The sequence below is a fragment of the Contarinia nasturtii genome, unplaced genomic scaffold (assembly GCF_009176525.2).
Source record: "Contarinia nasturtii isolate CC-2019 unplaced genomic scaffold, AAFC_CNas_1.1 Cnas_scaffold_1037, whole genome shotgun sequence".
Classification (NCBI taxonomy): domain Eukaryota; kingdom Metazoa; phylum Arthropoda; class Insecta; order Diptera; family Cecidomyiidae; genus Contarinia; species Contarinia nasturtii.
In genome coordinates, this window is record NW_022198383.1 from 8,638,665 (window position 1) to 8,663,245 (window position 24,581).

At 33.7% G+C, this 24,581-nt stretch overlaps 11 protein-coding genes and 2 long non-coding RNA genes across 14 annotated transcripts; 6 read left to right on the forward strand and 7 right to left on the reverse strand.

Annotated features, from left to right (window-relative positions):
- Positions 1–137: 137 nt before the first annotated feature.
- Positions 138–1,164, reverse strand: LOC116343828 (60S ribosomal protein L35). Its single transcript, XM_031772084.1, has 3 exons — positions 1,039–1,164; positions 690–826; positions 138–515 (listed from the first exon to the last, which is right to left on the reverse strand). The coding sequence occupies exons 1-3, from the start codon at positions 1,039–1,041 to the stop codon at positions 284–286; spliced, it is 372 nt and encodes a 123-aa protein (XP_031627944.1). The 5' UTR covers positions 1,042–1,164; the 3' UTR covers positions 138–283.
- A 102-nt stretch (positions 1,165–1,266) lies between these two features.
- On the forward strand, positions 1,267–3,171 carry LOC116343821 (RNA-binding protein NOB1). The gene is made up of 3 exons (XM_031772077.1): positions 1,267–1,571; positions 1,640–2,843; positions 2,936–3,171. The coding sequence occupies exons 1-3, from the start codon at positions 1,503–1,505 to the stop codon at positions 3,064–3,066; spliced, it is 1,404 nt and encodes a 467-aa protein (XP_031627937.1). The 5' UTR covers positions 1,267–1,502; the 3' UTR covers positions 3,067–3,171.
- LOC116343824 lies at positions 3,077–4,446 on the reverse strand. Its single transcript, XM_031772081.1, has 5 exons — positions 4,227–4,446; positions 3,747–4,124; positions 3,531–3,682; positions 3,361–3,442; positions 3,077–3,292 (listed from the first exon to the last, which is right to left on the reverse strand). Exons 1-5 carry the CDS (start codon positions 4,243–4,245, stop codon positions 3,216–3,218), a joined length of 708 nt encoding a protein of 235 aa, XP_031627941.1. The 5' UTR covers positions 4,246–4,446; the 3' UTR covers positions 3,077–3,215.
- A 239-nt stretch (positions 4,447–4,685) lies between these two features.
- On the reverse strand, positions 4,686–5,558 carry LOC116343829 (probable 60S ribosomal protein L37-A). The gene is made up of 3 exons (XM_031772085.1): positions 5,441–5,558; positions 5,020–5,155; positions 4,686–4,935 (listed from the first exon to the last, which is right to left on the reverse strand). Exons 1-3 carry the CDS (start codon positions 5,441–5,443, stop codon positions 4,790–4,792), a joined length of 285 nt encoding a protein of 94 aa, XP_031627945.1. The 5' UTR covers positions 5,444–5,558; the 3' UTR covers positions 4,686–4,789.
- A 45-nt stretch (positions 5,559–5,603) lies between these two features.
- On the forward strand, positions 5,604–7,268 carry LOC116343827 (gametocyte-specific factor 1 homolog). Its single transcript, XM_031772083.1, has 5 exons — positions 5,604–5,739; positions 6,024–6,094; positions 6,349–6,563; positions 6,640–6,795; positions 6,873–7,268. Exons 3-5 carry the CDS (start codon positions 6,384–6,386, stop codon positions 7,047–7,049), a joined length of 513 nt encoding a protein of 170 aa, XP_031627943.1. The 5' UTR covers positions 5,604–5,739; positions 6,024–6,094; positions 6,349–6,383; the 3' UTR covers positions 7,050–7,268.
- Positions 7,269–7,441: 173 nt separating this feature from the next.
- Positions 7,442–8,487, forward strand: LOC116344228 (gametocyte-specific factor 1 homolog). The gene is made up of 3 exons (XM_031772682.1): positions 7,442–7,768; positions 7,834–7,980; positions 8,056–8,487. The coding sequence occupies exons 1-3, from the start codon at positions 7,613–7,615 to the stop codon at positions 8,200–8,202; spliced, it is 450 nt and encodes a 149-aa protein (XP_031628542.1). The 5' UTR covers positions 7,442–7,612; the 3' UTR covers positions 8,203–8,487.
- A 138-nt stretch (positions 8,488–8,625) lies between these two features.
- Positions 8,626–9,527, forward strand: LOC116344240 (gametocyte-specific factor 1-like). The gene is made up of 3 exons (XM_031772700.1): positions 8,626–8,807; positions 8,893–9,028; positions 9,090–9,527. Exons 1-3 carry the CDS (start codon positions 8,767–8,769, stop codon positions 9,243–9,245), a joined length of 333 nt encoding a protein of 110 aa, XP_031628560.1. The 5' UTR covers positions 8,626–8,766; the 3' UTR covers positions 9,246–9,527.
- A 457-nt stretch (positions 9,528–9,984) lies between these two features.
- Positions 9,985–10,919, forward strand: LOC116344377. Its single transcript, XR_004201407.1, has 4 exons — positions 9,985–10,289; positions 10,354–10,396; positions 10,464–10,671; positions 10,751–10,919. It is a non-coding gene; the product is annotated as an uncharacterized LOC116344377 (long non-coding RNA).
- Positions 10,920–11,149: 230 nt separating this feature from the next.
- LOC116344004 (steroid receptor RNA activator 1-like) lies at positions 11,150–12,380 on the forward strand. Its single transcript, XM_031772362.1, has 3 exons — positions 11,150–11,305; positions 11,371–11,889; positions 11,947–12,380. The coding sequence occupies exons 1-3, from the start codon at positions 11,275–11,277 to the stop codon at positions 12,312–12,314; spliced, it is 918 nt and encodes a 305-aa protein (XP_031628222.1). The 5' UTR covers positions 11,150–11,274; the 3' UTR covers positions 12,315–12,380.
- A 187-nt stretch (positions 12,381–12,567) lies between these two features.
- Positions 12,568–14,761, reverse strand: LOC116344312 (TBC1 domain family member 19). Its single transcript, XM_031772788.1, has 11 exons — positions 14,657–14,761; positions 14,436–14,594; positions 14,200–14,374; positions 14,049–14,136; positions 13,871–13,985; positions 13,689–13,814; positions 13,483–13,620; positions 13,287–13,419; positions 13,014–13,215; positions 12,868–12,949; positions 12,568–12,798 (listed from the first exon to the last, which is right to left on the reverse strand). Exons 1-11 carry the CDS (start codon positions 14,759–14,761, stop codon positions 12,622–12,624), a joined length of 1,500 nt encoding a protein of 499 aa, XP_031628648.1. The 3' UTR covers positions 12,568–12,621.
- Positions 14,762–18,678: 3,917 nt separating this feature from the next.
- On the reverse strand, positions 18,679–19,260 carry LOC116344505. Its single transcript, XR_004201416.1, has 3 exons — positions 19,155–19,260; positions 18,878–19,074; positions 18,679–18,777 (listed from the first exon to the last, which is right to left on the reverse strand). It is a non-coding gene; the product is annotated as an uncharacterized LOC116344505 (long non-coding RNA).
- A 1,355-nt stretch (positions 19,261–20,615) lies between these two features.
- LOC116344233 lies at positions 20,616–21,732 on the reverse strand. Its single transcript, XM_031772686.1, has 4 exons — positions 21,620–21,732; positions 21,242–21,544; positions 21,113–21,178; positions 20,616–21,050 (listed from the first exon to the last, which is right to left on the reverse strand). The coding sequence occupies exons 1-4, from the start codon at positions 21,629–21,631 to the stop codon at positions 20,751–20,753; spliced, it is 681 nt and encodes a 226-aa protein (XP_031628546.1). The 5' UTR covers positions 21,632–21,732; the 3' UTR covers positions 20,616–20,750.
- A 460-nt stretch (positions 21,733–22,192) lies between these two features.
- On the reverse strand, positions 22,193–24,369 carry LOC116343959 (dimethylaniline monooxygenase [N-oxide-forming] 3-like). 2 transcript variants are annotated; one of them, XM_031772296.1, is made up of 7 exons: positions 24,291–24,369; positions 24,081–24,190; positions 23,766–23,943; positions 23,299–23,663; positions 22,985–23,236; positions 22,752–22,915; positions 22,193–22,676 (listed from the first exon to the last, which is right to left on the reverse strand). In XM_031772296.1, the coding sequence occupies exons 2-7, from the start codon at positions 24,181–24,183 to the stop codon at positions 22,299–22,301; spliced, it is 1,440 nt and encodes a 479-aa protein (XP_031628156.1). In that variant the 5' UTR covers positions 24,184–24,190; positions 24,291–24,369; the 3' UTR covers positions 22,193–22,298. The 2 variants fall into 2 exon arrangements, with proteins under 2 accessions (XP_031628156.1, XP_031628155.1); XM_031772295.1 differs by having other exon boundaries at positions 24,075–24,190.
- Between the last annotated feature and the right edge of the window lie 212 nt (positions 24,370–24,581).

Consider the following 24,581-nt stretch of genomic DNA (forward strand, 5'->3'; position numbering starts at 1 on the left):
GAAAAAAACGAACTTGGTGGTCGAACACACCCATTGAATTGATGCCTCACACACATGTATGGCTCAAAACTATCAAACGCCATTTTTCAAACAAAAATCCACCACAGCACCCTTATATCACTTGAAATAAAACACACTTTTCTTTAGATTTGATTGATTAAATCTTATTATTCATTTCAATTTGTTTGCTATGACGAAACAAATGTTGGTTGTTGTTTTGTATCCAAAAAAAAATAAACTTTTTCAGTGCTCCAAAAACCCGAATATCAAATAAGATTTTCACTTAAGCCTTGAGAGCGTATTTCCGTTGTGGATACACCGAAAGTTTTCTCAATTCCTTTGAAGTTTTGCGGTTGGCATCGCGTGATGACAAAGCTTTGCGGATAGCACGAGTCTTCTTTGGTCGCAAGTCCAATGGCTTGAATTTCTTGCTTCTGTAGAATTTGCGCAAGTTCTCCTTGGTCTTTTGGTGCATCACAATGTTGACGCGAGCAATAGCTTTGCGTACGACACGGCTAGAAAATTAAAAAGAAATCACAAATACACAATTAGTTGATACAATTGAATTCCAGTTGAAATTACTCGTTATGTATTGGTGGTTCAGCATGAGCATAATGTACGTGAGTACATAACCTCAATGCTGCCGTATTGTTCGACCATCAATCAGTGATTTTCTTTTTACTACTTACATTTTGGACAATTTGGATGCAGCACCGCCGGTAACTTTGGCGACACGCAAACCAAGGAGCTCAGTTTTGAGTTCATCGAGTTGTTTGGTCAACTCTTTTTTGTCCTTTGTACGCAATTCGGAGCACTTAACTTTTCCCTGTAATAAATTGACAACAACATCATTCGGTTAGTACAATGGGGTCACAAAAAACACAATAATTTCCGAAAAAAATCGAAAAATTTCACAAAATGTTAGCTAATTTATAGAGTTTAAACACATTTCGATTGATTTAAATTGATTTTTTGGAATTTAATGGATGGATGATTTGAAATTTTTTCGATTTTTTCAGCAACCGAATAAACACGTACCATTGTGATAGAATTTGAGAACGTAAAGAATGTGACAACGGTTCAAATGACAGCGTGTAGCCTCTACTCTGCCAATGAAAATGGATGCGCTCAATTCCACCTATTTGACACTTTAAACTTCGTTTAAAGATTTTTACACAAAAATAACGAAAGGAATATTGTTTTTTATTCGAAATAATCTTGAATACGAATAATTTAAATTTTTCAGAAAAAATCTCAATTTTTCAACGAAAAATATTTAGAACAAATACATTGTCGAGACTCAAAATCCCACTTTTATTGCACTTTCACTAAGCGCTGTATCCATTCACACCGATGTGAACCAGACAAACACATACATCCGCATTGGTTTTGACATTATAAACTAACCATGACAATTTTTCTCTTTATTTACGCATAGGAATAACAACACGTGGAAATACATTGATTCGACAATATATTTTATTGTATTTACATCTGTTAAGATGCCAGAGCATAAATTCCATTGTTTGGTCGTTGATACGACTGCTTTCATAAACAACGTATCGCTGCAGGTAATTCACAAAATTAATTAGTGTAATTTTTCGGTGAATTTAATTTTTCTTGGTTGAATTATTTTCAGGATCATGCCGACTACCTAATCACAGTGCCAGAAGTGGTGAAGGAAATCAAGAATAAGCGTCAATTGAAGCGTTTGTGTGTTTTGCCGTATGATCTAGTAGTTGATGAGCCATCTCCAGCATCTGTTCAACATGTTATTGCATTTGCTAAGAAAACTGGTGATTATTTGAGTCTATCATCGGCCGATATAAAGGTGATTGCATTGACCTATCAACTTGAATGCGAATTGGTGGGCAAAGATCATTTACGCGATGAACCAATCGTAGCAAAAACGATTGCATCCAAACAAAAACCGGTTGAATTGGTGGATAAAACGCCACTGGCAGGTTTTTATGTGCCACCGCAGAAGGAATCGCTTGAAGAGAAAACGCGCCAGAATCGTGAGCTAGTCGCTGAAAAGGTGGAGCAAGAGGAAAAAGAGGCAAAAGAAAATAGTGAAGATGATGAAAAAGACAGTGAGACAGAAGATCAAGCTGAAATAGCTGAAAATGCCGCTGGTGGTGTCGAAATATCAGAACAAGCCGAACAAACACTTGATCAGCTTGAAGAAAAATTCAACAAATTAAACTGTGGCTTGGTATCCGAAAGCGAAGCCGATCAAATTCTTGTTTCAGTTAAAGACGACAGTAAAAACGATGGTGATAATGAAGAGAACGATAGCGAAGAGACGGAAGAAAGCGAGACCGAGAGCGAAGAGGATGATGATGATGAGAGTAGTTGGATTACACCAACAAATTTACAAGAAATGAAAAGTGCTTGCAGCAAAGAAGTGGTCGATGACCAAAAACGAGCTCGAGTTGCTTGTATGTCAACTGATTTCGCTGTACAGAATGTACTGAAACAAATCAATTTGAATATTGCCGCATTGGATGGCCGCATTATCAAACAAATGCGAACTTATATTCTGCGTTGCTATGCATGCTTCAAAACAACAAGCATCATGACCAAATTATTCTGTCCGAATTGCGGGCACAAAACATTGAAACGTGTCGCTGTGAGCATGGATGAGAATGGTCAACAAGTGATTCACATTAATTTGCGTCGACCACTCACCGCCAAGGGTAAAAATCAAAGTATTCCACGGCCAAGAGGTGGCAAACATTCATCAAATCCGATTTTGTTTGAAGATCAACCGATTCCAAAACAATTTCCAACTCGTGTGGCGCGCACAAAAACAAATGCCATGGACGAAGATTATATTGCAGGTAAATATTGAGACTTCTGTCTGCACAATTTTAATGCGATCAAAGCCAATCGATTTTATTAATCTTGATTTTATTTTAAAATTCATTTATAGGCTTCTCACCATTCGTCCTACGTGATGTCGACTCAAAGTCAGCACTATTGCGAGCTAAAAACGGTGGTAACATTAAACAATGGGCTAGAAATCATGCATACCGAAATATGAAACGGAATTCAAAAAAATAAACTTTTTCACTGATTTTTTCGATATATTTGCGATTTATTTGAGGTTTATGTTAATTAATTACAGAAAAAAAACTATATCTTATAAATAAAACAAGTAAAAATTAACATGCTCGTTGTACATTTTATCGATGTAGTAAAAATTCACAATTTCATGATTGTGATTTGAAGAAAATGATTCTTCCACATGCTTCGCTTCCACCCAAATACTTAATTCCAAGCTGCGAACCTAATGGAAAAAAGTGATGACAAAATTTTTAGTTAAAGTTTCAAATTCGATCTGAAAAAAATGCATACCGGCCGGTGCTTTGATGAAATCTCCAACGTTGAATGTGCCATGGCCCTGAATATGGAATTTTCCATTCAATACCACGAAACACTTCATATTTGATGAAAAAGTAAATCCAAAAAAATTTGTAAGAAAATAAATCATCGATGAAAAAAAAATCGGTTAACGAACAAGTTACCTTTGGGTATGAGATTTTTAACGTTGCCTTTTTCTTTGAGGTACTGTTGAATAGTATGACACCCGAATTGTCCACTTCAGTCGGAAAAAAGACCGGAAAAATCGAACAGTTGTCATTCATTGCGCATAAGATACCCGCGTTTTTGCTCACAACTATATTTATATCGAAATGATCATTACACAATGATAGATGAATAGATAAAAATGGCAAACTTACCAAAATTGTCTGTCATCCCAAGTGGATCGGATGCCATCGAATCGTTTGGATCTTGTTTTATGTTGATGTCATCTGAATCAAAAATATCACCATTCAAGCGATAGTTTTCATTCAACAGATCTGTGTTGAGACGATCGATTTTGACAATTGGATCGAATTTCGGTTCTTTTTTTAGCTGGACCTTCTTCTTTTGTTTCTTTAGCGTTGGCCGTTTTTTTTTCAACGCCGACTTTGGTTTTTTTGTCAGCACCAAACGTCTTTTCACCTTTGGAGATGCAGACGACATTCGACTTGAAAAACTTTCTTTTCGGATCAAATTTCTTTGGATCACCTCGCTGTTTGGCATTTTCTTGCGCACCGATCGTCGCACATTCGGAGCTAAAAAATGTCAATTATTAAGGTGAAAATTTCAATTGTTTTGGAACAAAAAATTAGATCTATTTTCCAATGGTAGAAACGTAACGGAATATGTACACTTACAATCTGTGTCACTGTCCATCTTGAAATGTGGTTGAAAAAGATGATTTATTTGTAGTATTTTTTTGCCTTGTTTTCTGGATCAAATTTATATTTAATTGTAAATTAATTTTTTAATCGCAAGCTCTTTTGTACTTTGGTCGTGACCACTTTGACATGCAACAGAAAAACAATTAGCATCAAAAAACAATACACAGCTTGCTTTGACGATGTCAAAATGACGTTTCTAAAACTAACTGCGTTGCAGCTTGCAATGTATACGTCACATTATCTCACTCACACATATATACACATACACATAGCCACACACAAACGATACTACAGCACATGTATATCGAACAAGACGTTTCGTATCTATTTTCTCGGGTTTTCAGTTTCAGAATTAATGTAAAATATTTACATTTTCAATGGATCAAAGCTGAAATAATATTTACATAAATAAATAGAAAAAATAAGTCACGATTTTAGTGCAAAGAGTTAAATTTTATTCGAACTATGGATGTTTTTTTATTCGATTTTAACAGCATTGCTTAAATGGGTCATATTCAAATTAAATTGAATTAAGTTTAGGCTTGGTTTTGTCCTTTGCGTTGGGGTTTAGCTTGTCCACCTTCACGGAATCCGTTACGGAAACGACGGCGTACAATTTTCAAGTAACGGCAACGGCCAGTTCCTGTGGTCTTCCGGCGCTTTGATTTTTCTGACCAGTTGTCTGTGAATAAATTGAAAGAAATTCATTAAAATCTCATCAGTCAATTCGAGGGTTTCGAATTTTCAAAATCGTGCCAACACTTACATGATCGGATCTTAGCTGCTGGATAGCCGCATTGAGCGCAAGTTGATTTTTGGATGTGGTACGATGAACGACCGCATCGACGACACAAGGTGTGCGTCTTGTTATGACGCTTTCCAAAACTTGAAGTTCCCTTCGTCTAAATTTGCGATAGAAAAAAAATAAGAAAAAACATGTTAAAAAAAATTGCTTGAAACTGTGTTCGGTTTGATGGCATGAATCCTAACCACAAATATATGCCATTGCGTTCAACGAAAAACTCTTTATCAAAAATACAACATTTTTCTGTCGAATGAAGCTGAACTTTTGTCAAATACATATGTAATGTTGGCTCAATGTGCATTTCAAAATTATTTCAAATCATTCAGAGCGCAGAATAATGCTGAAAATTTGAATTTTTCTTCGATCACTTTGATATACTTACCATTGTGTTCGAAGAAATAAAAAAGAAGAATTTGATATTTTGACATTTTCGACGAACACACGGTTTCGCACATGTTGCCAGATGAATATTATTGTAGTGGATTCGTTCACCAATGTGATAGCACTTGTTCGCCGATAGGGATTCGTATATTTGACCGAGACTTTTATTCTGATAAGTACCACAGATGTCAAAGAGATTGTTTGGAAACACTCTGGTACAAGCAAACACATTGAATAGACGTGTTGATACGAGTTTACATAAATATAAGAAAGGTTTTCCTTAATAATTTCGGTGTTTGGGTAAGTATTTATATTCTTCCTTCGGACAAATTGATTTATTTGAAATAATCATGAAAAAGTACATTTTTTGTGGATTTAAAAAAAAAATCGTCGTACCAAACACAATTGTATGGCACGTTGAAGGTCGGTGATTTCTTTTTGTAAAAACACACTGCTCTCTTTAAAACGCGTTCGGCTGGTGTACAACAGTCTCATTGTCAATGTGCACACAGTCAGTTAGCATTGTTTTATTGCACACTTAAGCCGACATCAAAAGACTAACTGTATTTTTGTATTCTCTGCAGAACGATTGACGCGCTAGAACGGTTGAAACGCTACCGATTCCAAGGAAAAATAATAAATTGTGCTATTACGTGTAAGTACTATTGCCAATCAATTTTGTATTTTTCCATCGAATTTCTAAAGGGGGGAATCTACACCAATATATACATGGTCAGCTAACTAAAAAAAATTATTCAAAAGAATTTCGTAACATTTTCGCATTTTTTTAATGAGATCACCAATGTTCATATATTTTGAATTTTATTGATTTTGGTTGCACAACAACACTCTGAAAGTAATTAATATAGCCACAGTAATAATTTCAACATTTTTATTCAATTTTTACAGTTAGGGTGATTGTTGAATTACAAAAAAAAATCAAAATGAGCACGAAATTGGCGGGCTATAGTGAAACGGTAATTTGTCCATACAACAAGTGTCACGTCATTCTGAAGGAGCGCATCCAAACTCATTTGGTGAAATGTGCTCGTAGCTACCCGAATATACAACTCGAAATATGCCCGTTCAATGCTACCCATCGTTTTCGTGCTGAAGATAAAGCGGTATGTAGTTTTTTTTTTGTATGGAACCACTTGTTATGACATGAATCGTTAAATTGCGTTCGTTCTTTTTGAACAGCGTCACATGGAAGAATGTTCATCACGTGAAATCTTTGATCGTTTGCATTACCAAGTCGGTAACAGCGTTACAAGCAACAATGCGCCAGTTGCTCCATCCTCACAATCACGACCACGATTGCAAGTTAGTAATGACTGCGAAGAAAATTGGGATCACGTAAGCATAATTTTGTTTGGATTTTTCCATATTGTTCCGTTATTCAAACCAATCCATTGTCAAAAATTATTTTGCAGTACGATTTTCCAACATATGATCCACAAAATTATGCAAAGAATGCGAATGTGCTGCGCAGTGTACCTCTATTGCAGCCATCTGAACGTCGCAAGTTTGCTGATGAGGAACGAAAACGTTTAAGTGAATTGGAACGACGCCGCCAACCACGAAACCATCGACGCGACGATTCAAATTGAAAATTAAAACAAACCATCGCAAACCATCAAACATACTTACAAAAAAAAAAAACAATTCATATAAAATACATTTTTGTTAATTAAGGTTTAAATATGTTGACAGATATATAAAAAAAATAGCATATCTATTTTACGGATATTTACACATACACATTTGTGTATGTCAGTTACCTTTTTCTACCCAATAGAGTAATTATATTTCATATAAGAGTAAATTTTCACCAGACAAATATTAGGAATTTTGAATATAAATAAAAAAAATTGACGGAAAAAAGGGCTCGATTCCATTTAATTTGAACTTTTTGAATTCTCTGATTTTGAAGTACTTTTGATACTTAAGGTTTTATCATGTGAAAGTAGAGTAAGTGTATGTGTATACGCATACACAGAAAAAATGATTAAACCGCAGACAATGAGAAAGTGACTGGTGTTCATTCGTCAAGTATCTTACTTAGATATCGATCGTAAATCAATTATCGAAGTAACGTTGCAACTGAATTTTAATTACATTTAATCCGTTGACATTTTTATATCATTTATTTGCGAAAAAGAAAAAAATCAGTATGGATCAGTACGTAACTTGTCCGTATAACAGTAACCATCGTCCATTAAAATTCAGACTTCAATGTCATTTGGCAAAATGTCCAGATAGAGACGAAATCAATTTTGAAACATGCCCATTCAATGCCACACATATTTATCGGAAAGGACAAAAAGAGGTAACTACCTTGGCGAGTGATTGTTATCATTATATCAATTTCTAAGTCCATTAATCGAAAAATAGAGTCACTTTGAAAACTGTGAATCGCGTGGAGACCTTGAACGTAACGTATATCAAGTTGGAAACAGTTCAACAAGAAACAACGAAGTCTTGGCAAGATCAATGCCACCACCCCGAATCAACAACGAGAATGAAGAAAGTTGGGATGATGTAAGCATATTTGGTCGAATTCAAAAAATTATGTAGACATTTTTAAATCATTTCTGCTTCTTCTTTGCTTTACAGTACGATGCTCCAACATACCATCCACAACAGTATGCAATGAATGCAAATGTCTTGCGTAATGCACCTCCTGCACCACCAGCTGAGCGTCGCAGATTTGCTGAGAATGAAAGAAGACGTTTGAGCGGAATTCAACGTCGCCAAAATTAATGGACGAACCTAATTTCATTGTAAAAATGAAAACTAAACGGCAAGACTCATTGTCAAAACAATTCACACAAAGTGTCTTTTTTATATCCTCTATTACATATAATCAATCTATATTTCTTATAATTCTTGGTCGTTTAATTTAATCAAAAAAATAATTCAGGGAAATCGTAACAATTGGATGATTTAACATTACTGAATGTTTCGAACTTTTCCTATTTTACGTATTTTTCCGATGGTAATGTGTCATTTATAAATTTGAATAAAATATTTGGTAATTGCATTTTATTTAATCTGTTTTTTTTTTAAATTTACATAATTTGTTGCAATCGATCAAAGCATTCGTTGCATTTAGGGATTTAACAATTATATTATTTTCCGATAGGGATTCGAAAGTTTTATTGCACATTTTCTACGACTCAAATTCAGTGGTCAACGTGACATATCGCTGAACGCATTTGTATTCATCGTTGCCTTTTAATCGGACACTTTTCTTGGATGTTTTGTGTTATAAAATTATTCAAATAATTTCAATTAGATTTGCGATTGGTGGTAAAATTTATCAAAATGAGCAAGCTGCCTGGTTATGAAAACACTGTCGTTTGTCCGTAAGTATCAAATTGTATTATTGCTACACATAATCGATTGCTTTGAGTGATAACCAATTGCTTTATTTTCAAAAAAAAACAACAGATACAACAAGTGTCACATCATTTTGAAAAGTCGTATTCAAACCCATTTGATCAAGTGCGCAAAACAGCATCCTGAAATCGTACTTGAAACATGCCGTTTTGATGTAACCCACAAATTCCCTGCCGCAGAGCGAAATGTAAGATTTTTTTTAAATTGTTTTTTTGGTTTGATTCTAAGAACAGCAAATCTTGTTTCAGAGCCACGAGGCCGAATGTCCATCGCGCGAGAACTTTGATCGGTATTTGTACAGCGTCAGTACAAACAATACCAATACTGGTACAGCTTCACAGAGCACAACCAATACAAGACGCAATCCACCACCAAATTATGACGATGATGATGAAGACTGGTAATGGATTACTCTGACGTCCACAATGAACCACACACATTTATATTATTTTCTTTAATCTCAACGAATATCATTTCATTTAATTTTTGAAAAGAAAAGACTTTTATTAATTAAAAGAATTTTATTATTATAGCAAGTTTCAAAACAATTTACACAAAATTATCATGATGATTAAATAGAATAAATATTCCAAGATTTTCCAAATATTGTATGCTGCATTGAATTCGGGAAATAATGTCAAAATTACGGTTTGAAAAAGAAAATAAATCATGAATTGGAATGAAAATGGCACATCTTATTTCATTGCAAGAAAAGCATGTTTCATAAAAATTTCGGAATTTTTTTGAGATTATAGTCCGTGAAAGGTATAGTATTCGTTAACATGAGGGTCAATGTAATGGTTTGAAAACTTGAAAAATACCTGAAAATAATGAACAAACTCTTTTCGAGCTAGTGCATAAAACATTATTCAATTCAATCTTAAAACATGAAGACAAAGCTAAATTTATAATTGAATTGACATCAACCATTTTTGTATAAAGACTGCTGAATGTTTATTTTGTATAAACTTTGTTTACTTTTCATGGTAAACATTTATCGTCACAGTAAAAAAAAACGGGAGCATAAAAATATTCACAGAATAATAATATCTGCAAATTCAGCGTATTTCCTTTGCTTGGTATGTTTAAAAATGCGTTGCATGTTGATAGGCTTTGAATACATTTTCCATTGTGTTTATCTAGAAATACAGTTGCAAATCGGATTCAGTCTGAGACGTTGTCTCACTTACTCCGCCGTAAAGACGTAGACGTGCTCGCATACCAAAACAATCACCGACTTTCATTTGTGTACATTGGGCACAGTGAATCATCTCATACATTGGCAGGGCAGATCGAAAACAGTCTCAAATTACATTTCATTTACAAGCAAAACAAAACTAAACAACTACAAACTTAGCCACAAACTAATGGCGTGGCTTTTTATCACCACAGTCATGTCGACGATTCTGAATTAAGAGACATTTTTTAGTATATACAAAAATATCAATGTGAGCCTTTTATTTTATCAGACCACAACGAACGATTATGTTTTGATTTTTTTTATTTCGACAGGATTTTTGCATGAGAATATACAATTGGTTTCATTAAAGAATTGGTAAGAAAAAAAGATTGCTCACGAACATAACATACAAATCTGGTAAAAGGATACATTTCCATTATAGGAATACATTCGAAAAGATGCAAAAAGCAAACAAGGAAAATACACCGAACGAAGTCGTTTACGTTCGTTGCCCACATGATCATCGACATTTCGTTTTGAAGAAACACTATGAAGCCCATTTGATAAAATGCCGCTCGGAACAACCAAAATGTGATACATTGTTTTGTCCATTCAATACCGCACATCGGTGCCTTTCGCTACAGCAATTGGTATGGATAAAACCCGAACAAACAGGCCATTGCGTTTGTAAACATAAAATAAATTCAAATTGTTTTCCTATTTTGACAGAGCGAACACATCGAAAAATGCCCAAGCCAAGAAGCATTTGGACAATACATGCCGGACGGTAATCATTGATAACGATGATATTTTCTCACAAAATCACACAACTCAAACACAAAGGATTACAGCATTAATTTTAAACATTCAATATAAAAATGTAGTTAAACATGACATTGTTAAATGAAGTTATCAAGACTTACGTCTTTTTCAATAAAAAAAAAAAGTTGACACGATAAAACTTCATCTAGTATTTTCGTTCAATGAATTTCATAAATGAATTTAATCAAAATAGAATTGAATAATTTCAAATTAGAACGAATTTTCTACAATTTTCCATTCGAAATAGATGAGCTTCCGATAGGGGATCGATTTGTTTTACAAAGCAATCCATTTGAATGTCAAAATCTTCTCATATTTATTTACACGTCACATGAAAACAGAAAGTTTGTGTTGCTATTTTCCGATTCAACGACGAAAATTATCCGTATCTATTTGTATTTTTGTAAATTGTAGTAAAGAAAGAAGAAAAAATGGCTAATAGTTATACACCACCTGATCGTTGTAAGTATGACAAAATAATTCATTTTATTCAAATATGAACTTGTGGCATTTTTACGAAAATTTAGCAACTTATGATCCGGGCTGGAATGATCCACCGCCAATGCCATCAATGACACCACAACCAGTTGTTGCTGGAAAACCACGAATCAGTTTAAATAAACGCGTGGCATTTCCAATGCAATCGTCTGGAACGACTAGTGCAAATGTGAAAACAACTGCTGAAGGTCTTCCGCTGCCGTTTTCAACAGCAAAATATCAACCACCACCACAAATGCCGACGATTCCAATTGCTGAAGCACCGGTTATGCCACCTCCCATAGCACCTCCACCCATAGCACCTCCAGCATTGAATCCTCCAAGTATTCCAATTAAAACACCGACCACAGAAGCCGTTAACGATGGATTTGATTCAGCCACAGCAAGAGAATTTTCTAATTCAATTTTTGCTCGATTAATTGATGGGTTGACAATCGATGTAGGTAAACTTAGTGAAATACGAAAACGTCTCGAACTTTTGGATCAGATGTGGCAAGAGAATAAATTGAATGCCGCTTCACAACAGATTTTGTTCCAACTTGCCAAAGGTAAGGATTGTATTTAGTCAGTTGAGACGAAGAAATAACACATTTTCTTTACAATAGCATTGGAAAATAAAGTTGCCGTGGAGGCTATGGAACAGCATCGACTCTTGGTCACACAACATACCAATGTATCGACTCAATGGGCTCCAGCACTGCGACAGTTAATTTTGTCTATTTCACCCGAAACCGAAGCAGATTCTCAGAATGCACCGGCTGTACTTCCCGATACCGACGTCGTACAATTCGTTGATGTGAGCGCAAAACCAACTGTAATGGACCATATTCCGATTATTCCACAAGAGCCGATAAATCTAAATCCATTACCAGCATCTAGCAGTGACGTCAACTTAATTCCAAGCGAAAATGCATTACAATCGAATTGTGAAAATTCACCAAAACCGAAATTTGGGCGAATTTTACATCTTTGATGGCATAAATGATTTAAATACGTGTGATGTACCCGATATTATTGAAAATATAAAATTAATTATGAATATTGTTGGGATTTGACCAAAATAATATTAAGCATGTTGCAGTTGCTGGTTAAATTTTTTGTTGATTTTCTCAAAAGCTAAATTTCCAGGATGAAAAATACAATTGTATGATTCTTTGCTTATTTATTTTATTTCAACTAAATGATAAATTTTAAACGTCACTAACAGTCGAGTGGCTTCGGTTCTCTCATTTGTATTAGCTTGGACCCCGGTCTGTATTGTTTAAATGTCATGATTACCTTCAATTTTTCAACGACAGTGTGAGCTGAATGAGTGGTAGCACTTTTATCGAAGACAGGTCAGCCAATACTGCTTCAATATTTTCTATCGTATTAACTTGCAATAAGCTCTCTTTGCGAAAACTCAATATAATGATAGCAAAAAATGGAATTATTTCCAAGCTGTCATAGCCGAGAATCTAAAAAAGAAATGCATCTCCCTACTGAATGGCAGCTCAAGCTAAATGATCAAAAAATTTATGATTTACCAAATCCCATAGAATGAGCAATTCATCAGGCGAAAGATTTCCACTGAATGCCCTTATAAGCCATTTGAACACAATTCGGATTCTGAAAATTACAACGACTATAATTAGTTTTTTTCGGTATCAAAAAATGTATGACATTGGCATACGGTTGAATTTGAAGTTCTCTAAAATGCGACCAGAGTAATGGCTCGTGCGTTTGAAGCAGTTTCTCAAACAAAAGACACAAACTCACTATTCCCTGTGGATGTGTATTTATCGTAGTCAATCGGTGACAGTATCTAATGTAAAATGCACGAAATGTAAAGTATAATTGCTCCGGCGAATCGAATATGTAACAAAATGGGGCCGCTATATGGAATTTAAGAAAATGCGCAACATTTTATTTCAGATTATGGTCAGAGATGAATGAAAACCAATACCAAACATGCAAATGCCATGGAATGGAACAACACCGGACGGTGGACCTTCATATTGTTTTGATTTGGATATATTGGTGAAATCCGATTGAATCGATTGATTGATTTCTGTATCACGAGAAAAACACAACATTATCTGAAAGAAAAACGTCAATCATTAGCAAACATTCAATGGATTTTGGCATTCGTCGTGTTATACCTGATATAGAATATCTTCAAACACAAAGTATTGATCGTCATTGGTGGCAGTTAATTGAACATCTTTAAAAACCAACTTATCGACAATAAGATCAGTCATAAGAACGGAATTCTTCAATTTTTCCCAATAAGGCAAATTCTGCAATTCAAAACATTGACATTGAACAAAAAAAATCTGGAAAAAATCGAAATAAATCCATTGCGTACATTAACAAAATTATGGCTTCCAAGTACATACGACCAGAGTTCGCCACGTAGTGGTTTTGGTGTTTGGCCTTTTTTCAACGCATGCTGACTGAGTGGAGCGAGCCGTTGGCTTAAAATCCGCTTACACTGTAGCCGGTAGTTATACATTATGAATTACATTTCATTACATTATCAACATTTACCTGTGCAGGCCAATTGTGTATCGGTGGCCTCAGCAGATCTCGAAAGTGCATTTTTAACTCGAGCAAATTCTTCACCGGCAGTGTTATATGAGAGAATTCCCATTTTGGATAAATACTTTAAAGGTGGACACTTTATTTAATTTTTCGTTCGGTATGTTGCAAGACAAAAGAAACTTACTCATCCTCCTGTCGCATCGGACCCTTTAATGATATTAACACTTCAAGCAGATCTTTTGGAGCGTACACTGGACGATAATTACTTAAATCTAAAATATTTTGAACGCATTAAATCGAACTGAATGAACTTTGTGGTACGCAAAAAAAAGTACCAATTTGATAGTTGCTTAATTCGTCCCATTTGTTTAAAAGTTCCTCACGTTCGGCGCTTGTTCTCAGCTGACCTTGCAAAGTGACTTCCAATTCGGTGCACATTGAATTCAACGATTTTCGAACTCGTCTCTCCCATAGTATTCCAGCCCGACGAAGATAACTCAACGAATCATTCTGCATAAGAATTTTGATGGATTTATTATAAGGAAGGAATCTTAATAGTTGCTTTACGAACACATTGCACTGGATTTTTATTGATCTCATTTTTATTCGATGCTCTCAGCAAATGATAGACAACATTACGAATTTCGGTTTCTAAACCATTTGATTTAATGGCTTGCTCTAACGTTCGTTTCATATCAACTTTGTCAACATCTGGCGTACAAACCAAATTCTATAAAAAAAAGAAATTTACTTTTCAAAACATTGGTTGAGGCGTGAAGTAATTTCAATTACCTGTACGGTTTTGTAAATGACTTCATCATAGTTTTTCATTGATGTTATTTCGGAGAGAACTTTTAACGCCGTATGATGGATACTTACATCTTTTAGTTCTTCCATTTCTATTGCGAATTAAACTAAAACTAAAAGAAAGCAAAATACTTTCACCTACATTCTATTGCACCGCATTATGCTGTTTGTCAAAATGCCAATCGATATTAGAATAACAATTCCTAGCGTAAAAAATCGTATCATGGTAACTATGGTAAGTGCTCAGAACGTTGAATGTCAACATAAAAACAGCAACACTACTGTATTCGGGATTTTACACTTAGCCCCAAAAGTGTTGTGTAAATATTTAAAAAAATGCTTATAAATAATTTGAGTTCCATTTTCAACGTAAAAATGGGGAGTGAATAGATTTTGACACTTGCATATTAAACGCATTTTATACGTTGATATTGATGGTATTGACGTAAATCAAATACTTTTGTGTAAGCTTGTGGATTGAATTTATGTACAGCATCGCCCTACGACCAATTTGTAAACGTGTCGGTTTGATTATATCTGTTCGATGAAAATTACTCAATGCTCCCACCTACAAATCAACGTAGCTATCAACTGTTACTGTTTAATGAATCATCAATAATTTTTGAATAAATTATCAATTTGGGTAAAATGTGTTTTTATATGGAGTATTGCTGCTTGTTAGTTTCATAAAATGAAGGAAAAGACCTCGCAAAAAAATTAATTGATTATTAATCTGATAAAAAAATAAATCTCTTTTGGCTAGACTATAAATGTAAAATATGGACGATAAAATTTAATGACACCGTTACATTTATATTTTGAATACAATTTTTGGCGAATTGTTCTCATCAATTAGAACCACGAACGCCGGAGTACAATCACCTCTAATTTTTCATTTTGATGATCGTTGTACATTAAATAAAATTGTTCCTAGAATGGATGGTAATTTACTTACTGATTGCAACTCTACACTGTTGAACGCACATTCTCAGCAAAACATTGATTTGCATCGTTGATGGTGGTACTGTTATTATTGTTTCAACAATATGATGTTGGAACGCGATATGAACAGTTGATTTTCGCTCGCAACATTTGGACGTTTAGGTCGCTGCCACATGCAAATTCGCACACCTATATTGATTACCAACTGAGAAGTAGTGCAGTTAAAATGTAAAACAATAGAGCTTTCATTTGGCTTAGTTTGGTTTTAAGAAAACGAAAAAAAATATAAACAATTCCTGGGCTTTTCGAATGAAATTTCAGTATGTTAAAGCCAATACATGGGGTTACAATTTTCTATAAATAAAATTCATCATATTGAAATTCAAGTATGAAAACAAAATTTATTCATATTTCACGTAAAAAGAAATTATTTCATTATTTCCCATTATAAATTCTATCCTGAAAAAAGATTTAGTTCAATTTATTCCATTACTCTGTTGATTAATTACATACGTTCACTCCAGCATCTGAGCTGACACAGACTGGCATATTATACTGCCTACGGTAGCTAGCGTTCACTGAAACGCACATGTACTGCAGATGCTGAGCTAGACTGGAGCGAACGTATGATTAATTATTATTAAATTAGTATCATTCATTGATTGTTAATTTAAGGTTCATCGCTTCACAACGGTTACAGTATACAATTCGTATTCTTTCGATTTGCTGAATCTCGCACTCACTAATTGCCATTCCACTCCTAATCTTGCCTCCAATCCAGCCGAATCGACATTGTAATATGTTTTGAAACATAGCTTTTTCAGCGATTTGCAACCGTCCAAAAATCGAATCGCATCATCCACTGAAATTGTCAGCAGAGATATATCAATTTCTTCCATCGATGGCAGCGCTCTGATAATGTCTACTAGATATTTTGTATTTGTTGTTTGCATGTTCCATTGGTAGTTACGATGAAGAATCAAGTTAAGATTAGTTATGTGTTGATGTCTACGCAAAAATTCCAATAAACTATCCATATCAAGTATTGAATCGCAAAAAACAAATAAAAACGCACTCAAAGAGTTTGCCAAAATCGGTATCTTTGTTGTATTAGATCCGTAACACAAGATTTTTAGTTCCTTTAGATGTGGAAAATGGAGAACTTCCTCGCCAAATTTTCTGAATTTTTGTTCTACAAAGCTAAAATGTAGCTGTTCAAGGAACTGAAGATATTGACTTGCAGCCCGAAGAAGTAATACGTTGAACTGAGTAGCTAAACACAAACACCGAAGCTGTGGATTCATGCGCAGCAATTTTACATAAGTATTATATCGATTGTATTGCGAAGGATACCACAGATTCAGATTAAGTTGATTCAAGTGAGAGAAATGCATTGCGATATACTTAGGCTTCAACTTACTGTGCCAAATCGACAAATTACGTACGTTTGGGAATATTTCGTTCAAACGAACACTTGCAAAAAATTGTTCGAATTTTGAGTTCAAAAAGCAATAAGTCAGTTTGACCGTTTCAACGTTAGGAAACGTTTTCATCTTAAGATAATGGTTAATAAGATAAAAGTTATTAAATAGTTTTAATTCTATTTCAGTTAATTTGGAGCAATATTTATGTACATACTTCAATGTATTGACTCTACAGATCTCTAGCTTCAAAACTAGATGTCCAAAACCGCGCAGAAATCGATACGGATGGATTATGAACTCGTCTTCAGTATCATTTAAGATAATGCCAACAGTGGATATTCCCAAATAAACTAATCCTCTTCGCCCGAAATTTCTTTCAAATGCTGATTCTGCGGCTGATATCAATCGCTGGATTTTATTTTCGTGAACAATATTCAACAGATCTTCGAGACTCAAATACAGAAATATGTGCTCTAAACAATCGTCGTTCAGGTCTGTTAGTTTTTTCGTCCGTTCTTTTGTTTCATGGCTGCTCACAGATTTTGATGGTTTCGATTTCTGTTCACGATCTTTCTTTCGCCTAAAGAATCTGATCATTTTTAACATTTGATTTGTTCAATCAATCCACTAGGTAAAATGCAATGAATTCCCTCCTAAATTTGTATTTTATTTGAATTCAAATTTAATTTTAATAATCCCTCAATTATTATGGAAATTTCAAACCAAAAATTCTATTTCTTCAGAGGGACTTTGGTTTCGAACTGGTAATAATATTGACAGAAGCAGCAAAAATCGGTTGGTGTTGTTTCGATCACAGTTAAAATGAAACTAGATAAGGAATGTTCAAAAATATTTTTACTCACAATAATCACAGACACTTGATGGTGAACTTCCATATTAGAACTTTGGATTAAACGCATATGTGTGAGGTTTGCTCTATCTCTCTTTGCTAATTTTCTCCGATTTTCATCAAAATTGTATTATACATTTCTATGTGTGATACAGCAAGACAGACTAATATCGTTTTCTGGCGAAAAGAACAACAACGCTCAAAAGATTAAGCAGTTGATACTTTTTGTATGAGTTTTTTTTTTTGTTAAATTGAAAGCAGGATCCTCTTATATTTGAAAACCCGACAAAAGACGGAGTTGTTGAGTCAACAGGTAAATACAATTGCTAATCTGACATACACATTTTTCTTCTTCTTTCCTAATTGCTCTCAGACTGAGAGTCTCAGTTATCATTATCGGTAGGTAAGTAGGTTAGAAAGTGCTATTTGCATTTTAAATCGGTCGAATATTGTGTCTAAAACAAGTAACAAATTCTAAGAAATAAAACGAAAAGAACCAAATAAAAACTTTCCTTCGATAAAACTTGAAGAGTTGAACTTTGATCGGCTGAACTTTGTGAAATTTAATCTCTGGCTTCATCAATGGCTAAACTTCATAATGATCTTTTTGGATTCGCACGAGAAAATTTTATTTTAAATGTTTGGATCGAAAAGTCAGAAGCTTCACATTGGGATACATTAATATTTCTTTAATATTTTAAAAATGAGTGAATTAATGGCATTAATCGGTCAATTTACAGAAATTAATTTTAATTTAATATATTCAATTTTATTTGATGTTTTAAATTTCTCGAAAAATAAGATGAAAGTGGTGTAGCGTCTTAATGACAACACTGCCAAATCTTACATCAGCTGTAATTACAATAACTTTGAGTAAACTGGAGATGGAACTAAACGAGAGGAAAAATGGAAAAAATAAAAAAATTGTATTAGTTACACTGGAATTGTGTTCAATTATTTTGAGAATTTTTGATTGTCCATTTTTTTTACCCAGGTAGGTGTGGAGCATAGGCTTAGCAACATACTCAGCATCGTTGTGGATTGATTTCCCCATCTGTATTTATCCTTATCCAATCATGATGTTTTTCTATCGGCTCGTAAACCATATTATAATCACTTGCCCCAACTTTTTTTTACCACCCAAAACTGCTATTAGAGTTCGATCATTTTTGTTTTTATTAAGAGGGCTTCCCATATACGAGGAAAATATAGGAAAAGAAGGAAATAAAATGGAGAGAACTTTTAACGCCGTATGATGGATACTTACATCTTTTAGTTCTTCCATTTTTATTGCGAATTAAACTAAAACTAAAAGAAAGCAAAATACTTTCACCTACATTCTATTGAACCGCATTATGCTGTTTGTCAACATGCCAATCGATATTAGAATAACAATTCCTAGCGTAAAAAATCGTATCATGGTTACTATGGTAAGTGCTCAGAACGTTGAATGTCAACATGAAAACAGCAACACTACTGTATTCGGGATTTTATACGGGCCCCAAAATTGAAAGTGTTGTGTAAATATTTTGAAAATTTTTTATAAATAATTTGAGTTCCATTTTCAACGTAAAAATGGGGAGTGAATTGATTTTGACACTTGCATATAAAACGCGTGTTATACGTTGATATTGAGGGCATCGGCATAAATCAAATACTTTTGTGTAAGCTTGTGAATAGAATTTATGCACAGCATCCTACGACCAATTTGTAAACGTGTCGGTTTGATTATATCTGTTCGATGAAAATTACTCAATGCTCCCACCTACAAATCAACGTAGCTATCAACTTTTACTGTTTAATGAATCATCAATAATTTCTGAATAAATTATCAATTTGGGTAAAATGTTTTTTCGATATGAAGTATTGCTGATTTTTAGCTTCATAAAATGAATGAAAAGGCCTCGCAAAAAAATTGATTGATAATAAATCTGATAAAAAATAAATCTATTTTGGCTACACTATAAATGTAAAATATGGACGATTAAATTTAACGACACCGTTACATTTATATTTTGAATACAATTTTTGGTGATTAAAAAAATGATAAATGTGTTCAACAGTCATTGATGATAAGATAATTTTATATACATAATCAAAATTAAAACACAATACAATACAAGTGAATGCAAATTATTTAAAAATAGATTGAATTTGAATGAGATCGCACATACGACATCGATTTTAATAACCAATAGATAAATAGACGATTGTACATGTGCAAATAAAAAATGTATACATTTAATATGACTAAGTCTCGTTTTCTTTTTAAAATTTGAATTTGTTGATCTGTTTTTTTCTGGATAGATGTGTTTTTTATTTGTTTTATAAAAAATTTCCGTGATATCAAATTCATATTTTAATGGTATTATCATGTGTTATTATCATTGATGTTTTATAGATGAAGATACCTTTAAAAAAAATAGCATGTTTGTCTTTGTTTGGGAACATGTATTGGAAAATTACATCTTTGTACTTCATTGTTTGGCTCATCATTACGATTGTTTACGAATTACTGCGAATTAGATTACTACATTGAGTCTGAATAAACAAATAAATGAAAACATTCAAATTTCTTTGCTCCAAAATACAATTATTAAAACTTTTTCGAGTTTGAGTCAACAAAAATCGATGAACCTAGAATGGTGAATAATAACAACAATTATTGGATACGAGTCGAAAAAAATATGAAATTTAAAAGACGAATATTTCGATTGGTTTTCTGGTCTTTTATTCTTTTTTATTTAAACATAAATAATAATAGTTTAAACATAAAATATATCAACAAATGATTTTTCTCGAAATAACAAATAACAATAATAGAGGGAAAATTCTGAAATGTTGACACGATGTTGTTTCTTATTTACCATTGTTTAACAGCAAATTCATGAGCAAAAGCAGGAGCGGCCAAGGTTTGTTGGCTCGCGAATGCAGGGGCAGCAAAGGCCACTTGATTGCCGAATGTTGGAACTTGATGAGTACTTAAAGCTGGGACAGCGAATGGTGTGGCCAAAGCTGAATTAGAGAATGTTTGTTCGGTTGAAAAAGTTGGATGGGCCAATAGGGCAGACTGAGCGGCATAAGCAATCGGTTGACTTTGAGCAATTTGGACGTGTTGAACTGGGTGGGCCACAGCTTGTGGTTGTTGTTGAATGTACACAGGCTAAAAATGGTCAACATAATAGTTAGATACAATTGTATTCAATTTGATGAAAAAATACTGACTTGTGCAACAGATTGTTCAACTGCGAATGGTTGCTGCACGTATTTAACAGCTGAAACTGGGTACGGCTGAAAATATAAAGTAAGAAAATTATGTTTTTTTGTTCTGTGATTCAATTCCTAAATATTTACTTGTGAAACTGGTGTATCAAATGGAAATGTTTTGAAATGTTCGACGGGATATGGTACACTTTCGTGCGAGTAAGTGTTTTGAGAAAATTGAACTGCTTGCGCTGGAAACTGAGCTGTAGCCAAGGGCAATTGTGCTGCCAATTGATTGTAGGCCAACGGCAACGGAGCGGCTGTCAACGGTGTAGCTGCTGACAAAAAGGTTTGAGTTGGACTTGTGAAGTCGGTATATGGTAGCAAACCACGTTTTTGTTTTTTTGATTCAGCAGCAATGACGGTTGCCATCAAAGCACACATGCACACAATCTGTGAATTCCGAACAAAATATTCAATTAATTGTTATTTCAATTTTTAAAAAGAAAAAAAAATACTAATTCGTACCAAGAATTTCATTTTTCGAAATTTTATTGGTAACTCAGATTTAAGGTGTTATTTGTTTGATTAACAAATTTGGTTTGATGTTTGATTCCGTATTCGTTGGTTTTTATAATAAATAATTTGAGCCCCACTCACTCGACATCAGTTAAATCAATCAATTTAAATATATATATATAATTTGTAAAAACTTTTTGTAACAATTTGTGACTAAAAATAAAAGTGCTTTAGCTCATCGTTCACATTCATATCCATCATGGAATATATAATTGTCGCGGAGTTCGTTGCATAAGAATTTAGAGCATGGCCAAATATCGACAGATACAATCAATTAACTCAACATTTACATTTATCCAATCAAAAACATGTGAATAAAAACAATATGAAACATTTCACTTTCATTCGAGTCATCCGGTCACTTTGCAGACCATCGTAAGAAGATCAACACCAGACGTTACGAAATGCATTCGCCAGATCATCTGTGAAAAATCTATTAATAGATTCATTTACGATAAAGAAGATTCAGATCATACATTGATGTTAATTTATGGCCAGTAGTGAAATGAAGAAATAAACGGATTTTAACCATTTAAAATTTTCGACAGATTTTTATTTTAACTAGTATTAACCAAATCATTTAGTATGTTCAATTCATAACAGGAGAGATGTTAAAGCATTTTTAAGATCAATTTGAAAAGAATTTCAAAAATTTCATTCTCAAAGAAGATTTCGAATCATCGGCGACGTCAATTCGGCGTTTAGAAAATTCAGTATCACTTTCAATGGTGTATATAAGTGAACGAAATCCAAATGGATCTGTTACTCTGATTGTTGTGAATACATCATTAACCATGTCTGAGATAACGCGCGGTATATTTTGAATTCCTGCAGTTGTTGCAAGTTCGTCGGCATAGTCTCCGTGAGCATATCCTATAACATGAGTTTTACTTTTGGCAACGCCGTTACTCCAAAGAGTTTCGGATCGAGTATTCATATCTTCCATCATGGCGTCTCGTGATGGAAGTTTCTTGGCTCCCGTTATGAATTTCAATGCAAATCGTGCCTGTTATTTTTTCAAATAAATTATTGGTTAAACTGACGTTTACCTCAAAATTGAAGTAATTAAAATTATATTCACCTGTAAATCAGACATGGGCATTGTTGCTGTGACAGTAACTACGCCAATAAAAGCCATAGTGGGATGCTCAATGTTTATAATTTGCTTGTACAGTGGACTCACGTAGTTATCATCAACTTGAATTTTCGTGTCTTCGCCTAGGAATGGATATGAATATGCAAATCCTAATCAAACGAAAATAGTTTTTATTCATTAAGTAATGTTCATGCGTTAATATGGAAATGTAAAATTACCTGTTGCGTAAATGATAGTGTCGAAGGTTTGCTGCGTTCCATCTTCAAATTCGGCTGCTTTTTTTGTTAAACGCTTCACTTCACCTTTGAGTGTAATTTTTGGACCGTATCCTCTCTGTAGCCTCTGAAGATCCTCTGCAGTTTCATCCTTACGTACATGTCGGCTGAGAGTAACTCGATTGGCACGCTTTGCAACATGAATGGCTATATCTCTGCCACTCGGCCCAGCTCCAATAACAAGAACATTCTTTTCTAAAAACAAAAACAAAAAATATAATAATTTTCCAGAAATGAAAATCGAAAATTTAAAATACTTCGAAAGGTTTCAGCTTTACGATAATCTCGACTGTGAATGGTCTTTCCTTTGAATTTATCCATATCTTTTATATTTTCTGGAAAAATTGACATTGAAAAAACACCACTGCAAACAAAAACTGCGTCGAAAACGTCAGTTTTTGTCTTTTTTTTCTTCACATCTTCGACTTCGATGCTCCACTTGCCCTCCTCGATTGGATGGACATGATTTACCCTGTGTTGTAAATTAATAAATTTGTCGATGCCAAAGTGTTTGGCATAAGAGTCAATATAATTCCACACTTCATTTTGCGATGGAAACGATTGAGTATTATTTGGATATGGCCAACCAGGAAATTCCACCAGTTGGTATGGTACATTCGTTCTATTTGAAAATAATGACAAAAACACACAATTTTATTCACCATTGAAGAGAGTCCACCAAATAATTAATACGTGGCAACAGTAATCAACTAATTCTACTCACCGAAGTTCTTTATACATTGGAGTATAAATATTTTTTCCTGTTTTCTCTGTATAGTACCATATTCCGCCAAGAGCTTCGCCTTGTTCCCAAATTACTACCTCGTGTTGTTGGTCGATAGCATGTTTTGCACTTACAAGGCCACTTGGCCCAGCTCCAATAATACCTATTTTCCATTTACCTAAGAGGAGAATCACAAAAGAAAAGAATAAAATTTAAAATAATCGATAAGTAATCGGAAAATAATCGAAAAATAATCGTAAAACAATCAATAATAATTAAAAAGTAATTTTTAAGTGATTTGCCCCTCACATTTACCATTAGCACCGGAAGGCATCGCATTTGCACTCAATATTCCAATTGCAAAACTAAATACAATGCAATTTATATTCGAAACTATCATCATTTTATTTCTTTGCATGAGTTTCCTGTTTTTTTTTTTAGTAAGAAATAAAATATTGAACTTAAATTTTCTTCTTTATTACATTTTATTTCATCAAAATAAATTAAATTCGATCAAAACGTTACCTGCGTTAATGGAACTTTGTAAAAACAAGAATTAATTGGAAATTTCCTTTTGGTTAAGTAAAATTTTCTTTGAATTATGGTACGAAATGACACCATATTTATACTTGTAAAACACCAACAAAACATTTATTCACAAATTCTATTGTAAAATAGTTAAAATTCTTAACCCAGATGAAAATGCAAACAGACGTCATAAAGTTGTTTTGTTAAAACGTTATAATAAATAAAATGAAAAGTAAATAATAATGCAAAATCTTTTCTCCAGTCAAAGAAGTTGATATTGTAAAAAAA

What these genes read in the sequence shown, in the direction of transcription:
- LOC116344240 (XM_031772700.1), top strand. Translation starts at nt 8,767, where the DNA reads ATGAGCAAGCTGCCTGGTTATGAAAACACTGTCGTTTGTCC. An exon ending in GAAAACACTGTCGTTTGTCC is followed by an intron (nt 8,808 to 8,892) that starts GTAAGTATCAAA and finishes AAAAAACAACAG; the next exon opens with ATACAACAAGTGTCACATCA. An exon ending in TCCCTGCCGCAGAGCGAAAT is followed by an intron (nt 9,029 to 9,089) that starts GTAAGATTTTTT and finishes ATCTTGTTTCAG; the next exon opens with AGCCACGAGGCCGAATGTCC.
- LOC116344233 (XM_031772686.1), bottom strand. An exon ending in TTGATACACCAGTTTCACAA is followed by an intron (nt 21,179 to 21,241) that starts GTAAATATTTAG and finishes TTATATTTTCAG; the next exon opens with CCGTACCCAGTTTCAGCTGT. An exon ending in TTGAACAATCTGTTGCACAA is followed by an intron (nt 21,051 to 21,112) that starts GTCAGTATTTTT and finishes GACCATTTTTAG; the next exon opens with CCTGTGTACATTCAACAACA.
- LOC116343827 (XM_031772083.1), top strand. Translation starts at nt 6,384, where the DNA reads ATGAGCACGAAATTGGCGGGCTATAGTGAAACGGTAATTTGTCCATAC. An exon ending in TTCGTGCTGAAGATAAAGCG is followed by an intron (nt 6,564 to 6,639) that starts GTATGTAGTTTT and finishes CTTTTTGAACAG; the next exon opens with CGTCACATGGAAGAATGTTC. An exon ending in GCGAAGAAAATTGGGATCAC is followed by an intron (nt 6,796 to 6,872) that starts GTAAGCATAATT and finishes ATTATTTTGCAG; the next exon opens with TACGATTTTCCAACATATGA.
- LOC116343824 (XM_031772081.1), bottom strand. An exon ending in TGGGATGACAGACAATTTTG is followed by an intron (nt 3,683 to 3,746) that starts GTAAGTTTGCCA and finishes ATATAAATATAG; the next exon opens with TTGTGAGCAAAAACGCGGGT. An exon ending in TAAAAATCTCATACCCAAAG is followed by an intron (nt 3,443 to 3,530) that starts GTAACTTGTTCG and finishes TCAAATATGAAG; the next exon opens with TGTTTCGTGGTATTGAATGG.
- LOC116343821 (XM_031772077.1), top strand. Translation starts at nt 1,503, where the DNA reads ATGCCAGAGCATAAATTCCATTGTTTGGTCGTTGATACGACTGCTTTC. An exon ending in TAAACAACGTATCGCTGCAG is followed by an intron (nt 1,572 to 1,639) that starts GTAATTCACAAA and finishes AATTATTTTCAG; the next exon opens with GATCATGCCGACTACCTAAT. An exon ending in GGACGAAGATTATATTGCAG is followed by an intron (nt 2,844 to 2,935) that starts GTAAATATTGAG and finishes ATTCATTTATAG; the next exon opens with GCTTCTCACCATTCGTCCTA.
- LOC116343829 (XM_031772085.1), bottom strand. An exon ending in AGCAGCTAAGATCCGATCAT is followed by an intron (nt 4,936 to 5,019) that starts GTAAGTGTTGGC and finishes ATTTATTCACAG; the next exon opens with ACAACTGGTCAGAAAAATCA.
- LOC116344312 (XM_031772788.1), bottom strand. Translation starts at nt 14,761, where the DNA reads ATGGAAGAACTAAAAGATGTAAGTATCCATCATACGGCGTTAAAAGTT. An exon ending in CCGATGCGACAGGAGGATGA is followed by an intron (nt 13,986 to 14,048) that starts GTAAGTTTCTTT and finishes CCACCTTTAAAG; the next exon opens with TATTTATCCAAAATGGGAAT. An exon ending in CCATGGCATTTGCATGTTTG is followed by an intron (nt 13,216 to 13,286) that starts GTATTGGTTTTC and finishes AATTCCATATAG; the next exon opens with CGGCCCCATTTTGTTACATA.
- LOC116343828 (XM_031772084.1), bottom strand. An exon ending in GCATCCAAATTGTCCAAAAT is followed by an intron (nt 516 to 689) that starts GTAAGTAGTAAA and finishes TTAATTTTCTAG; the next exon opens with CCGTGTCGTACGCAAAGCTA.
- LOC116344004 (XM_031772362.1), top strand. Translation starts at nt 11,275, where the DNA reads ATGGCTAATAGTTATACACCACCTGATCGTT. An exon ending in TTATACACCACCTGATCGTT is followed by an intron (nt 11,306 to 11,370) that starts GTAAGTATGACA and finishes ACGAAAATTTAG; the next exon opens with CAACTTATGATCCGGGCTGG. An exon ending in TTTGTTCCAACTTGCCAAAG is followed by an intron (nt 11,890 to 11,946) that starts GTAAGGATTGTA and finishes TCTTTACAATAG; the next exon opens with CATTGGAAAATAAAGTTGCC.
- LOC116343959 (XM_031772295.1), bottom strand. Translation starts at nt 24,183, where the DNA reads ATGCAAAGAAATAAAATGATGATAGTTTCGAATATAAATTGCATTGTA. An exon ending in TAAAGCTGAAACCTTTCGAA is followed by an intron (nt 23,237 to 23,298) that starts GTATTTTAAATT and finishes TTTTGTTTTTAG; the next exon opens with AAAAGAATGTTCTTGTTATT. An exon ending in TGCCCATGTCTGATTTACAG is followed by an intron (nt 22,677 to 22,751) that starts GTGAATATAATT and finishes AAAAAATAACAG; the next exon opens with GCACGATTTGCATTGAAATT.
- LOC116344228 (XM_031772682.1), top strand. Translation starts at nt 7,613, where the DNA reads ATGGATCAGTACGTAACTTGTCCGTATAACAGTAACCATCGTCCATTA. An exon ending in ATCGGAAAGGACAAAAAGAG is followed by an intron (nt 7,769 to 7,833) that starts GTAACTACCTTG and finishes ATCGAAAAATAG; the next exon opens with AGTCACTTTGAAAACTGTGA. An exon ending in ATGAAGAAAGTTGGGATGAT is followed by an intron (nt 7,981 to 8,055) that starts GTAAGCATATTT and finishes TTTGCTTTACAG; the next exon opens with TACGATGCTCCAACATACCA.